General features: G+C 43.1%; 1 protein-coding gene across 4 annotated transcripts in view; it reads left to right on the top strand.

The window, feature by feature from the left end:
* The window catches only part of LOC105697568 (protein GDAP2 homolog), a 41,430-nt gene that overhangs the window by 8,858 nt on the left and 17,985 nt on the right, over positions 1-14,587 (top strand). For 2 of the 4 annotated variants that reach the window (XM_012420974.2, XM_012420975.2), the window contains exons 2-7: positions 1,827-2,015; positions 2,245-2,387; positions 4,639-4,771; positions 4,944-5,053; positions 5,160-5,399; positions 6,502-6,670. In XM_012420974.2, coding sequence (XP_012276397.1) covers positions 1,831-2,015; positions 2,245-2,387; positions 4,639-4,771; positions 4,944-5,053; positions 5,160-5,399; positions 6,502-6,670 — 980 coding nt within the window. In that variant the 5' untranslated portion in view covers positions 1,827-1,830. Of the gene's footprint in view, positions 1-1,382; positions 1,603-1,623; positions 1,722-1,826; positions 2,016-2,244; positions 2,388-4,638; positions 4,772-4,943; positions 5,054-5,159; positions 5,400-6,501; positions 6,671-14,587 lie in introns of those variants that run through there. The other 2 variants (XM_012420976.2, XM_023432295.1) reach the window with 2 other exon arrangements.

Below are 14,587 nucleotides of genomic sequence, written 5' to 3'. Positions count from 1 at the left end.
AAAGTGTTGTCCTTCGATTTTTAACTTAAAAGTAGGATTGCTATTAGGCTATTGAAATTTAGTTAATATTTAACCAAGTTTAATTTGCGTTTGCTCTCGTCTTTGGCGTCGCGGAAAATATCTCCCCGAGCTTACGAAACCCGTGCGTTATTTGTCCCCGCTTGTATACACCCCCGTGCATTTCTTTTTTATTAACAAAACTCTGGGGACCGTTGCATTAGCCGATTGGTTGCACACGTGCATGACTCTGCTGGGTCTCGTTCCTTTAATCTGTTGCTCAAATACGGTCGTTCGATTCGCCTTCTTTCCGTCGCGCGTCCAAAGTTATCCAAGCAATTCCCCAAAGGATCCGTAAATACAGTCAGCCGATCGATTTCGAATTCCTCTCAATTTCTAACGTCCTTTCGGCTCTTTATTCCCCCGTCCTTAGGGACGGGCACTCATTTTGAGTTGCTCGGCGGAGTCGGTCTGGTTTATTTTCAGTACGATCGAAGCCGGCCTTTCGTGCTGGAAGTATTTACAAAAAAGAAGGAAGCGAAATGCAAACCTCTTTCAGGATTCCTGGCCGACCTTTTAGTCCGCCTTCCTGGAGGCGTGTTTCACTTAAATTTTGCTGGCCCGAGGAGGAAGAGAAGACATCGCGACAAATGTCTAACGGTCAAGGGTTTGTCCACTTCTACTGTGCACCGTGAATATAAATGAGTCCCCGGAAAATGTGTCAATGTGTCTTCCATTGTACGTCGCTGAATACGCCCTTAACTTCTTTGATCTGTCTTCCTTTGTTGACCAATTAAAAATGTCTCCTCCTAAATTTCCCTGGGTACTCCAGACTCCAGCCCGTTACTCGGAACTAAAAAATGCAGCTTTAGTTGGGGACTCTTTTTTATATTTGATGTTTTTAACTCTCCTTATACTAATTGCATCTTTATAAATTTTAATTTAAATGCACGCGATTCGTTGGGCCAGGACGTTCAGAATACATGCAAGTGCATTTAAACGTCAGTTATATATCTTTTTTTAATTTATTCCATGGAATTCAATTCATAAGAAATTAATATTTGATATTACTTTGGAGCCTGCGTTCATGTCATTTAAATGTCATTCCTGCGCTTGGAAAACGTATTCTTGAATGAACTAGGAAAGTGAATGAATTTACGTTATGAATGACCTGAGTACTATATTGCTTTTGGTACTTTGTTTTCCAAATTTAAATATCGACCCAGTCCTACGGTTGTACAGTGCCCTTATGTATTTAAATATTTACCAAAAACTGCGCTGACATTTCCTCGTTTCACTTGAATATCGCGCTCTCAAGGAGGAAGGAGAATCCTTGAGAATGCCTGCTGGTCAAAGGTTTTCCGCTTCTACTTCATCACGAATGAATAAGATGTGCAAAGATGTGTGTGAGTAGATGTCGATAGTCATACGCGCTCATGACCAATAATTGCGCGCTCTTTCTGTAAGACCAACTTACCTGTGTTTACCGATTGAAAAATATCATTTGGACGATTTCATTGATTTTTCCTTACCAAGAAAAGGACGGCACGGTTTCTGCTACTGCGAAGAGCGACGAGGTTATGGTCTGTGACAGCTGAAAGTGAGGTTAGGACCCCCATATGAGGAACAAAGAACAGCGAGTCGTGTGAAATGAGAATTTAGCAGGAATAAATCTTTGACTTTACCCTGTTGCTACGTCAGAGTGCAAAAAGAAATGACTTTAGGTGTTACTATTTCATTTGTGATTTATGATAATCATTAGAAAAATTTTTAAGACATCGTGACAGGTTTTAGTGGTGCATCGATTAATGGTTTGAAATATTTTCTAGCTGAATGAGGCTGATGGAACCATTGGGTGTGGCCCCGGAAGTAGTCGAGTTGGGGGCACTGAAACGATGGTCGGACTTCCCTGTTCAACACCCGTTCACTGACTATTCGACTTCCCTCGGAGAACCGGCGCATCATGCCACTAGTCCATTTCCTTGTCAGCCGCCACTGAACACCAAAATTGCAATATGGTAACGAGGCCAAGGCATTGCTTTATTTGCATTAGTAAGGGTTATATGCGGCATCGTAGATAATGCATTAATGTTTCACCTTAGTACATGACCAGTCGCATTGAATAGTTAAGGAAAAAAGTGTACGCAGTTCACGCTTTAAAGGATCTGTTATGTCGTAGACAAGGTCAATGCTGTGCCGCCCTTGGTTGGTCATTGCCATATCGTTAATATCTGATTTTTCTTCTAGGACTGGAGATATTACCGTTTTACAAGTCGACGCTATAGTCAACAGCACCAATGAAACTATGGATGATAGCAATCCTATGTGCCAAAGAATATTCGCTCGTGCTGGTTCGGCTCTTAAAATGGAAATTCACAACGAAGTTAAAGGTGTGCCTTAAATTGGGTTTGATTGTGCCCGTTACCACATACAACCACTATAAGACTGACATAATCGTTTACCACATAAACGTGCTTTGTTATCTGTCATGGTAGTATAACTCAGTGTACAAAAAGCAAATTATTTGTCTGAAAACACACCAACAGATCGTAATTTGGTATAATTATATATTCTGCATTCATGTATGTCGCAATTAATCACTCGTCCGTAACGCCGTGTTCGTACTATTCACACATCATTTAACATAAGAACTATGAAACCGATTACCACGCTGAAATTATAACATAAAATCGTTTCTCAGTCAAGTGCTCGTCCAAGGTTAACATGATCGTAACAGTTTCAATATCATACACCACTTTTAATTTCATACTTTATTTATCGGTACCCAAACTGTACCTACAATTTAATACATTATTAATCAATTTCAATATCTACAATACATATGAAATATAGAATTATTTCTCAGTTAGTATTGGATTCCATATTGTATGCAATAACTCTTTATTTCAAGATTTTATCTAGTGCTGAAAACATCTCTCTTATTAAAATCGTACAATTTATTTTCAGATTTATCGGAAAGAAATAGTCGATCAAAATCGACCGAATGATAATAGCAAATTCAAAAATCGTCACAAAATCTTATCTGGAATCTATTACGTGCACGATATGATGTGATAAATCATAGAGCGACTGCTTCAATCGGCTCAACCGAAAAGCCAAATTGGCTTGCGTGGTATCAAAACTTTCAGTAGGAAAATCGTCACAAAACCTTATTTAGAAATCTATTAGTTGCACGGCAGTGTTCTAAACGGTAGAGTGACCGCCGCCTTTCCCCTCTACAATTGGCTCCGCACCTACGGACTTCTCATTGTCAGTCTCGCATCCACCGTTCACTTTACTACACGTGTTATCGGACTCTCTCGGTTTCCACATAGTTTACGAAATAAATAAACCCGTGTGACTTTCGCGCTGCGCCGTGATCTTCAACCGTAAAAGTGTTACAAAATACGGTGAAAGCTGTATTTTCCATTAAACTACTTTAAAACGATATACGCAACATCTGAACCTACGCGAGCACATAACATTAATTTCAATATAAAGACCGATAAACACGTATGAAAAAATTATCTGTAATTAAATCACGAATTATCACCATTCCTCGTTAGTTAAATAACTCATCATTCGACGAGTGCACAAAAATCTTAAGAACAAGGTGCGCACATTTATTATTATTATAGCTATTATTTCAAATACAATCTCGTTAAAATCTGTGGAAACTAAATTATAATTGATATTAATTTGTGGTGCCGGTGGACGAGGTTTAAATTTCTGAAAAACTTATGCCAAACGGAACCGGCTGGTTCCCACGAAAATGAAGCGACCCAGTAATATCGATCTGCAAATTCGGCACGCACCGATTACACCCAATTTCACCTACTAAAACAAGTAGTATCACCTGCTAGCCGCGACAAACGACAGATCGATATTACCTGCGCGATGCATCACTTGTGAAAATGAAACGGTTTACTTTGGAAACCGATTTCATGACTCGCTTCAATTGTACTGCCTAAAAGAATCCCGTTGAGAATTGCGTTTGCAGATAAGCGCGTCGGTATGATGTCAGCAATCGGAAATTAATATCCGATGTTTTAAGCGCGTCCGTGGAAAGAAAAAAATTAAAAAAAAAAAGAAAAGGAATTTTTCAATTTTACCTGCCACTAGGAATCACCGGAGCAGCTGAACAAGCGGCAGAACGGTATTTCCTAGCGGTGTAAAATCGTCAGTCGAACTTCAACTTCTTACGAGCTCGGTGACAGTAACGGAGTCGAGGATACTTAAGGCGAATGCAATACACAGCCGCTCTTTAAAGACCGCTTTGTCTTCGCGAGGCATCATTCCACTCCACCGTAGAAACCTCTTACGAGTACTCTTCGTCCGGCTTTGTTTTCTCCTTGCTTAATTCACCTGACTTTTGTAAGTGCATAATAAAATAAGAATCCTCGCGTGGGATTCCGACATATTGGATCCGTCGAGAAAACCTGTTCCATAAACCGTACGGATTCTCGTCGATTCCAATAAATGCGCTCCAATGACTACGTACAAGACATGCCTACATGTGTCCATACCTGTTAAGTGGCTGCGTTAAAGAAGCGCAAATCAGCCGCTGCTTCTTCGAGATATTACACTTCATGTACCGATTAATTCCCTATGTAATAATACTCGTAAACTATTATTTTTCAGAGTGTCAAACCGGGGAAGTGAGAGTTACACAGGGTCACGAATTGCCTGCCCGTTTCATCATCCACACCGTCGGGCCGATTTATAATATCAAGTACCAAACTGCTGCTCACAACACTTTGCATTGCTGCTATAGGTATGTCCAAGCGGTAAAGCACATCTTGTACCATGTATCATCTCCCTAGATATTTCCTACAGAAATTGCGTACATATTTTAGCGTTACATAGGAACGTCTGATAGGATCGGCAATTGTAATTTTTTCTATCTTACCTTCTTAAGTAATTGATAAATAATTACATTCCCACAGAAACGTTCTGCAAAAGGCCCGGGAACTTGGATTGCGGAGCATCGCCTTACCAGTGATAAGTTCCGTCAGAAGGAATCACCCTCCTGATGCAAGTACACACATAGCTCTGAGTGAGTTAATGCCGTATCCTTGAACGGACACTTGTCCAATTTATCGGTACCGTTAGTACATAAGGAACGGTAATAACGGAATTAACGATCACTTTTCGTACGATAGGAACGGTGCGGAGATTCCTGGAGCAGTACAGCTACTCGATCAATTGCATCGTATTCGTCCTTGAACCTTGCGATCTGGGAGTATACGAGGTCCTTTTGCCTCTGTACTTCCCAAGGACCGTAGCCGAGCAGGAGAACGCCTGTTGGCAGCTGCCAAGTGACATCGGTGGCATGGACGGAGAGCCTCTACTTCCTGACAGACAAATACGAATAATTGACAATCCACAGCATGCTCTGCACGGTAAACGTTTACAAATTTTCTAATACTCAATATTTCATTGGATATTCGAACGTTATTATCATTGGATTAATGTTGGAAACATGCTAGGGCCTCGGTTACTAGGAATTAAATTCGTAATAATTATTTTTCTGATGCCTTTATCAATAATTGGAAATTTATGCTCGCGAGGATTCTTCGAAGACCTGAATTGTTCAGACCAGTTCAAGTAATGGACTATAAGTAATTTTGCAATCGACTCAACGGACGGGAATTAGCTCTTACGTGTCGAGTGATAAAGGTCTAAAGGAGTGCCCCGTATCAGCTTTAACAGATAAGACATCGATATTGTCATCTTTACTTCAAGCTTAAACTGGAGCCGTCTTTGAAAGCCAGTCGAATAAGCCTTACGCTCTGTGGGGTTCGAAAGTAAATTGCGAAGTGCACTTGTGAACCATCTATAGCTGTGACATCATCTGGTTAACCATGATTCGACAAAAACTGTCGACTTTACTCGGAGGTATTACTACGAATTTTCCTTTAAATTTTAATATCTCGACCGTACTAAAACCCACTAGCATGGCACATCCACTAACGTGGCCTTAACGTTGTCGCGATTTCTCGATAACCAAACTGATTTTCAATAAGAAATTCAAGACCAGGCATCTGTAGGTGAGGAATGTACTTGTCACCAGTATTTTTAACAGCTTTAAAACTTTGGACTTGTCATTAAAATAGTGCTATGAGTCATTAACATCGCCATGGCGTCGCCGTGAAGAAGTTGCGCACTACCTTGAAGAATGCAAAGGGGAATGAATCTATGAAAGGTCATTAACGGTCTCTCAGGACTTCATTCGAAATGTCCAAGTGTAGCTTTATGAAAACGAAATTTAAATCGTACGAAAGTCGTTGCCTTGACACGAATTCCGAGAAGACGGCTCTTCTTTCCGGGGATGCTAAAATTCCAGATCTCTGGGCAACGCTTTTGCAGGCTCGCTAATAAAACCGGATCGGAAATAACAGTCGATTTGGAAACACGATTTGCGCCGGTTGCCCGACGTTTATACCGGGATTTGAACGCGGTGGAAGGATAAACAGTCTGGTTAACAGGTGATCTTATTTTCAGGGGACGAGGCGGTCGAGCTATCGACGCAGCTGGAGACTTCCGTTAACCTCGGGGAACATGCTTTCACACAAATGCAAGGAGACTTGGATCGGCAACGTCTCCTCGGAGAAAGACCGCTTACGGATCCTCTTGCAGACATTATGCTCAAGCAAATGCAACAAAAGGAACGGTAGGTCTTAAACCGATCATTGACTTCCGCATGGAGATGGATTCTGGGTACCAACACTCCCTGAATGATAATCTCTCTAAAAATTCAAGAAACTGGTTTCCAGCAGTACCTATCAATCAGAATATCGTTGGTAATTGCCGTTTAAAAAAGAAATACGCAAAATAATCGCGACGGAAGTGAAGCAATGACTGCAGACGGTAAACGCTTACCGACTAAAACCACCTGGAATTATACAATGCTTGACAAAGATCGCAGTCGGTAAGGAAGTAGATATCCGTACCGACAACCAGATATCATTCAATTCCGATAACAACCATAGCTTATAATTCTCCGATCGAATTTCATAACTTTTTACAAATTGTGAGACTCTCCCCTAAGATAGCAGTTAACCTTAGCATCCCTCAGAGAGCCCCGGAATTCTCCAAGTATTTAAAGAAAAGAAAATATCTCGGTGTAATTTTTGAACGCACATGTGATATCCAGAATTATTTTTTTTAGACCATTCGGCGGCCTCTGATTTTCCGGACGTTGTGACCGTGTCCGTAAACCGAGGTTTACGATATCCGGGACACGGAGGGGATTGCGACGCATATTCGGTCCTCGTACATTCGAGATATTTCTGTTTAGCTTCGCGTAAATCGTACTATTTCCGGCGTCGTTACTTCACTCGGGATATTCGGGGGTAGTAGGATGGACACGTGGGTAGATCGCGCGCAATTCCATTCACAGGAGAGGTGCACCTAACGGCTCGGCATATACGTGGGAAGGAATAATGCCAATGACTATAGATGGATCGAACTGGCACAGCAGGAGGATCGCTCGCAATTGCATCGTAGAAAAGCCAATACCCGGCCACCGTCGTTGCTAACGTCAACAAACCGGGGATTCTATTTCCGAGGATCCCAATGGCCCTATGAGTTGAATAGGCGCCAAAATAATAATCTCAGCTGGCTTTGACAGATCAAGTCGAGCGAGCTTTTTTCTCGCCTCCTAGCCTTGTTTACGACGCTGCACCTAAATCGCAGCGCATATGCATTATTTTCGTTGCGAGCCGAGCAGGGCATATTTCGAAACAAGGGAAATTCGAATCGAACGTTTGTTTGTTGATAGTTTCACCCAGGGGTTCGTTGTTCCCCGAAAACCCCCGAGACTTTGGGATTTCGGTAGAAGCTTGACGATTGTTGATACGGAATGTAAATCTCCGAGGACGCGATCGGTCGTCGCTTTTTCCGACTTCGGCGAAAGTTGACTGATGTTAGGCTACTATTGACAAATGGATTGATTCTTGGAAACGTATCGATCCTTGGGTTCTTGGGGAAGATACATCATTTTTAACTCCGCCTGACAAGAGTCGCGAGTCTATTTTTTTTATCACTTATTTATAACCGGCAGCAGATCTTAATGAATTCAAATCATTATGGAAGGCGTCTCGGTCTGTTTTTTTTGACGGAAAATTTGTTCACGAAATTCTCATATTCGATACGCTGTGGCGCTTGCACGTATTTGTTACTGTTTTTCTAGTATTTTGCAAAGTCGATTGCCAGATCGAGGATCACTGATAGCAGAGCACTTTCGCTAGAGACCTCGCGATAAGGCTCCGATTTTTTGATATTACCAAAGCTCGGGGAAAAATTCCCTGCTGACGACACGGGGGCAGGCGAGATGAACGAAAACTCATGTCTCTGGATAAACAACGTTTGCGTCATTGAAATAAATCACGCGTGTCGCTACGATGCGACTCTTAATAACAGACATTACTTTCTTTGACGTAAGAGGTTTAGGGAGATTAGGGTTGCGCCTCCTGCCTTAACACCGAGTTGATTCGTCGTTAAATACCGTATCAGGCAGATGTACATCAATAGTAAATACATGGTTAATTATCAGCGGAACACATACGAGGTCCATTACCCCTCATTGGCTTAGTTAACTCTCTCAAGGCCAGCGATCAGTCACGGTTAAATGTTTCTCGACAAATGGATGGATCGATTCACTAAGGCCTTCCTCAATTAACATGTTGTTCCAAGCTCTGCAAACACGCAGGATTTGCTGCATTTTATTGCCTCCACCGGGGTATCAATAAATGGAGTAACAGACGATTGATAGACAATTTTTCGAGCCGGGTACGGGGAATTATTAATAACTTGACAATGACCCTGAAGTGCGCCGACCACCCTGGGAGATTTATTTATACTTTCATCCCGTGGTCTTTAATTCAGAGGTTGTTTTATCACTTTAATCCCGACTTTTAAAATGAGGCCCCTTTGATGTTTAATCGCCCCGGATTTAACCACCGTTTCGGTTTCGCGTTGATTGCACGTTGCACGGTGCATCCAGCGCTGATACTGCACATATCGTGATACCGTGGTATATACGAAATCATTCTCTACGTCAACATTCGAGCTATTTTTATTCCGACCTGTGGTGGAGAGACTTCTTTGAACTGAAAAATCGGGATTTGTTTGGAATATCGAGAAAGAGGCCCCCGGACGTGGCGCCGTGCGAGTTTTCTTGGACAAGATGGAAGCAGAAATTGGACCGGTAAATCCGACTTTTGTCGGCAAGACGAATCGTTCCGGGAATTTATTAATTCGGTACCTCCGGGAAGACATTCCTACGGTCCGATCCGAATGATCTAATCGAGCTATTTATGAGCAGCCCGGCATATCCGGCAAGTGCGCTCATACGCAAGTCGAGATCGCGTAGGAGCCGAATCAAGTCGGTCAAATAATCATCTCGAGTACCCTCTAACACCTGTTTGCTTTACCCATTCTCCATAGAGTGCTGTGAGACACCGGTCGCAGAGCGAAATAGACGTTTAACTGCCATTGAACCATGGCTACTCGTAAACCCAAATGGAGAAGCCGCCAATCGGAGACGAACATCGCGAACGACGAGTCACCCTCCTTTCGAAAACCAGGGCGAAAAGTCTCGAAGGGCAAACATCCTCCTCCGAACGACCGAAATATCGGAAATAGATGGCCTGAAATAAATCCGCCGCGTGTCCGAGCTGCTTAGAGATGTCCAAAATGAGTAATATCAGAGGGGGACTTTCTCATTCATTTTATATTTTATTTTATATTTTTTTTTTTGTCATGCCAGCATGAAATTTGGAAATGTTCGGTTCTTCAAGGTGGGCGGAATGACAATTTCGCGAACGCAGTTGAAAGCGTTTCTGCCAGGGCGTTGGATGACCGATGTATCTTCCGCGTTTTATGACACATCAGTATTTGGGTCATTGTGTGGGATAGGTCAGTTGGGGCGGATTAATTAATCGGTCACTGGTATGCTGCAGATGCGCATGATTCCTGTTCGCGGGATTCACCGTCATTGCATGCAGGGTCGACATGTGCGTTACATGACCGTGGCCTCGAGGAAGTGCATCAGCTCTGCGGCTGGGGAAATTAATTAGCTCGACGTTTCAATTGTCCAAAAACTCCGATGTTTTAGCTCGATTCTGAATAAAATCCATATTTTTCGAAAGTGAAGTACGGGCAAAAATTCATACCATTAAATTTAGGACGAGAGTACGGCTCTACGTAAGGTCTTCCATTTTTATCAAGTTCTCCCAAGTGTCCTCTCGGTCCAAGGATAACTTTCGCAGTTGAGGCGGCTTTGTCCTTCGGTCGTAGTTTCGCCGAAAAGAAAGCCTACCTCCTCTCTGAGCTCGCTCCATAATTCTTTACCCGATATTTTCGCAACGCCTAAATTTCGCCTCGCCTTTATACGACTCCAAGATGGCGGCGGGTCATGGAAATTCTTTCACTCCTCTCGCTACTTCGGAGTGGAAATGACGAAACATCCTCGGTGTAGATTGCATTCTCGTTAAACGTGGGCGAGGGAGGGAGGAATGGAAGAGCATCCCGAAGGAGTAACATCTCCAGAGGGAATATCTTGCCCGGGCGGAAGTCTGGGTTTATTTGTTCCCCTCGTTACCGGCGAAGGATGCACTGCATGCAGAAATGCGGGGAATAAAAGCCTCACCTTGCTTCGAAGCACCGAGTCCTTCCAGATTGGACGAGAACGAAAAAACAGGCCTGGGACGTTTATTCTGAAACGTATCACTCTATTTCACTGTCCCTTCTGCCGCGAATTTCTGTCCCATTCGATCATAAACCAGACTTTGATTTCGCGATTTTTTAGAATTTCCCCTGGATCTAAACCAATGTGTCCAGACTCTAGGTACTCTTCTTGGTTTTCCATATACGAGTGAAGTCATCGGCATTACCTAATTTCATTACACCCAACTAGCCATACTCGTTTTGTATCGATTTGTAATTATTAATTTTCAGGATTTTCTTCCATCCTCGGGACAAAGGTGTCGGGAAAGATCGGGGTGAAATTCTCAAAATAATTCTTTTTCTTTTTAACATCCGATCCTAAGTGGTGGTTCCTCTTTACTGCGAGGTTCTGTCAACCCTGTTCCGGGTGGAGGGTTTTACTGCAATTACACTTTCAGAGGAAAGTAGAAGCTACGTACAATGGAGAGAACCTGTTCAAAACTCGAGCAAGAGCTCCCCCTCGAATATCTGATGAGGCCGGATTCCGAATGTGGGACAAATGCAATTTAATTAATGGAGGTGTAACTGATGGATCGATTTTTACTATTAATATCAGAGTATTTGGGGAATTTCGAAGAATTCATTCCTGTCGGGGGCGGTGGTGGGGCTTGTAGAAATTCTTTTTAAAGGGCCCTTGGAAGTTCGATTGATTCTCTGTCGAGTGCTCGGACCAGTGATTGGTCCATCGTGCTCGATAACCGGGAAAATGCAATTTGGTGAATGCCGAGTAAATGATGGCAAGTGCGTGGGAGAGCCAGGGCTTCGTAGTCATTTCTACGAGTCGATCGGAATACTCAATCAATTTCTCCCAGCGGTTCCCAGAAGGCGCCGTTATTTCGGAGAACTCTTATTTATAATTATACCGGGTATGACCGAAATCGGGGGTTCCGTGGCATGAGTTTCTCTTTTTAAATAATTACTTTCCAAGCCGATGACGTACGTAGGAACGCTCTGAAAGGTCACACGCCGGGAATGACGTAATGTTTCCCCGATATCACGTAATTCCGGCCAACTCTATCTGGAACAATGGGAACTTACTAAAGGGCTTATCAGTGATTTTGGAGCGGCTCGATTTAAAACCGCGAAATTTCGAACAGTTACTCGCACGCGTTCGCGAATCCCGAATAACGCGATCGAATGATAACAGCAGTGACGTTATTTCCGCATATTAAATGGTGGCGGATAAAGCCACGCGAAAAAAAAATGAATCCAGAGAGATTCACGATGATTACAGAAATATGTGTCGTAACGTGACGAGAAAAATTCATTATTCATTTGGAGTGTTTAAGTATTATGGATATTTCTTTGTAGACCATTACGCGGTATATGTACTGCGAAAACACAAACTTCAATGACTAAAGTGCATTATCTCAATTGTAAGTCAACTGTAACACTTATATCTAGAACCTAACGTACGTTGTCATGCCCGACTTACGTCCGTTTTCTATTTATACGTCTATTTTCATTTATATTTCGAGTTGCTATTTTTACGTATTATTTTTAGACGGCCGAAGAAGTCCGAAATTAGACCAGGTCGTGCTTACTAGAAAAGGAATGGAAAAAAGAAAAGCCTTATCAATTATGTGACACGGAGGGTATAACCCTAAAATGCGGCCACTTATCACTACAACATGAGACATTAATCTCGACATTTTATCCATCGACATCCGACATCTTTAATTCCAATATTCATTTTTTTTTCGTCCCCGAAATCAAATAATCCGGAATAGTCGTCGATTATTTCATTAGTTATTAAAAATACCCTTAAAACGTATTTCCGAAGATTTTTCGGAAATTCTATCATCGGTCATAAAATCGCAGGACTAATTTCTCCTCATCGATATACAACCCCAATGAATTCAATCCTCACTTTGATGGAAATCGGATAATCGAGAATTTTATTATTCTCGATCCTTTCCGCGAGCATAAGAAAAAAAAAAAAAAGAAAAATACCTTTAAATGGTATTTTCGCAAATTTTCAGACGATTTGGGGAGTCGAGTCGTCTCCAAGGGACGCGGTAATTTCTCGGAAATTTTATTTCTAGATCGTCGGCGAGGATGAACCACGTCAAAGTGTTCGGTCGATAATAGCCCTGCCCTCGTTTTCTCATTATCCGAGATCCACCGATTAATTTCCTGGAGTATCTGCAGATCACGCGGATCGAAGCTTCGGAACTTTTTTCGTTTTGCCAAGTGGCAGGGCTCTCCTTTCGCGCGGCGGTTTAGATCGTTTCTGGGACGAGCTCGTTTCCTTCGTACGTAGATCGGCGGGATTCCCTCTGTCGAGAAAACGAGCCTGGACTTTTCCGGGAAAACGGTCCCATTCTCTCGCAAAGAGCTCCCGGGAATTGATGTTCCAGGAGCCATGTCGAGCGGAGAAGAATGGAGCTGCTCGCGATTCACTGACCCGGCTATTCTGGAAATTGGTTGATTAAAATTGCCGATAGGTAATGGGACGATCGGTACTTTGGATCGACATTAAATCTCGCGATGAACTGGATTTTACAAGGCGATCTGCCGTGAAAGATCCATTCTTGCGAAGCGGCCTCTCCTTTTGTTTTACGTTACCTTCGGGCAGCTTTTCGCGCTCTGAGTTAAATTTCAGTTCTCTTCGGAATTAGATCATTTATTTAGTAAGCAGATCTCGGCGATTCCCTCTCGATCGAGAAAACGAGGCTTTTCATGAAAGGGTTCCCATTCTCCAGCTGAGGCTCCGCAAGAATTAATCTCGAACGAGCATTGTCGAACGGAGGAAAGTTACTCCAAGTTCTTTCATCGAACCGGAAAATCAGAACCTGGATGAATCTCATGACTTATTCTCTCGAATACCCTGATTATGAATTGAAGATTGTCAGTCTTATCCCCAGGACGAAAGCGGGATTATCGGTTCGGCCAAATATGTTTGGTACGCTAAATTTATATTTTTAAACGGTATTTCCGTCGTTGGAAAAGTCCCCCCATTTCTTGTCTCCCGCCTTCTGATTTTCGTCTCCATAAAAACGTCCCATAAAAAGCCCCTCTCTGCTGTAAAAAATTGCAACGGTTCGTTCTAACGCGCCGGACGGCGCGAACGCTCTAATAAATAACTATTTTAATGGCAGACGTCAATGTGACGCATAAACCAGGAAACAAACACTCTGTCGACTGAAAGCAAATATGTCATGTCGAAACGAGAGGTCCAAGGGAAATCAACGAACTCTTCCCTCGCTTTGTTTCTCTCTTTTATCCCATACTCACATACACACCACCCATCTACACGGACACGTTCAGAGTACCATATCCATCCATAAATAAACGGCTCGCGATTATGAAATATGCAGAAATTAATTTTGGACGAATTCCGACCTCGATGCTCTATCCGATGCACTTTCGAGGTGTCGATGCACCTCGGGGAGACGGAGCTTTCCCCGAAGAACCTTGCCAGTATGCGTTCCGCTCCAAATGCGAGGGTCCACATATCTCCTCCGATTCGCAGTTATCGTCGTTTCGATGCAGCTCGTGCATCAGGAAGGCGTGGGTAAAGTGCATCGCGCGCAAGTGCAGGGAATAGTGCACGCGCGTCCACCCCCGCCTCGGGCATCACCAACGGGGCCGATGGGGAGCATAAAGTAAACACGATCCCACGGTTTCGATGTACACGAGCTCAAGTCAATCCGCGAGCTCAGTCACTGGAGAATCTTCTCTCGGGTTCAATTCTTCTCGAGCGGTCCTTCTCGACGCGAAAGTAGGAACGCCGACTTCGCGAACTCGGAAGTCCGCGTTGTACGTGTCCCGGGAAACTTCCCCGAGACTCTTTCTGGGTTATTGAAAAGTTCCTGGCGAAGCTCGAACCCGGCGACAGATTATCCAGGAGTCTCCC

This window comes from Orussus abietinus, unplaced genomic scaffold, assembly GCF_000612105.2.
Source record: "Orussus abietinus isolate OABI.00-Male unplaced genomic scaffold, Oabi_2.0 scaffold64, whole genome shotgun sequence".
NCBI lineage: Eukaryota > Metazoa > Arthropoda > Insecta > Hymenoptera > Orussidae > Orussus > Orussus abietinus.
The sequence above is the reverse complement of the archived record's forward strand: the minus strand, read 5'-3'. Positions and strand labels throughout refer to the sequence as shown.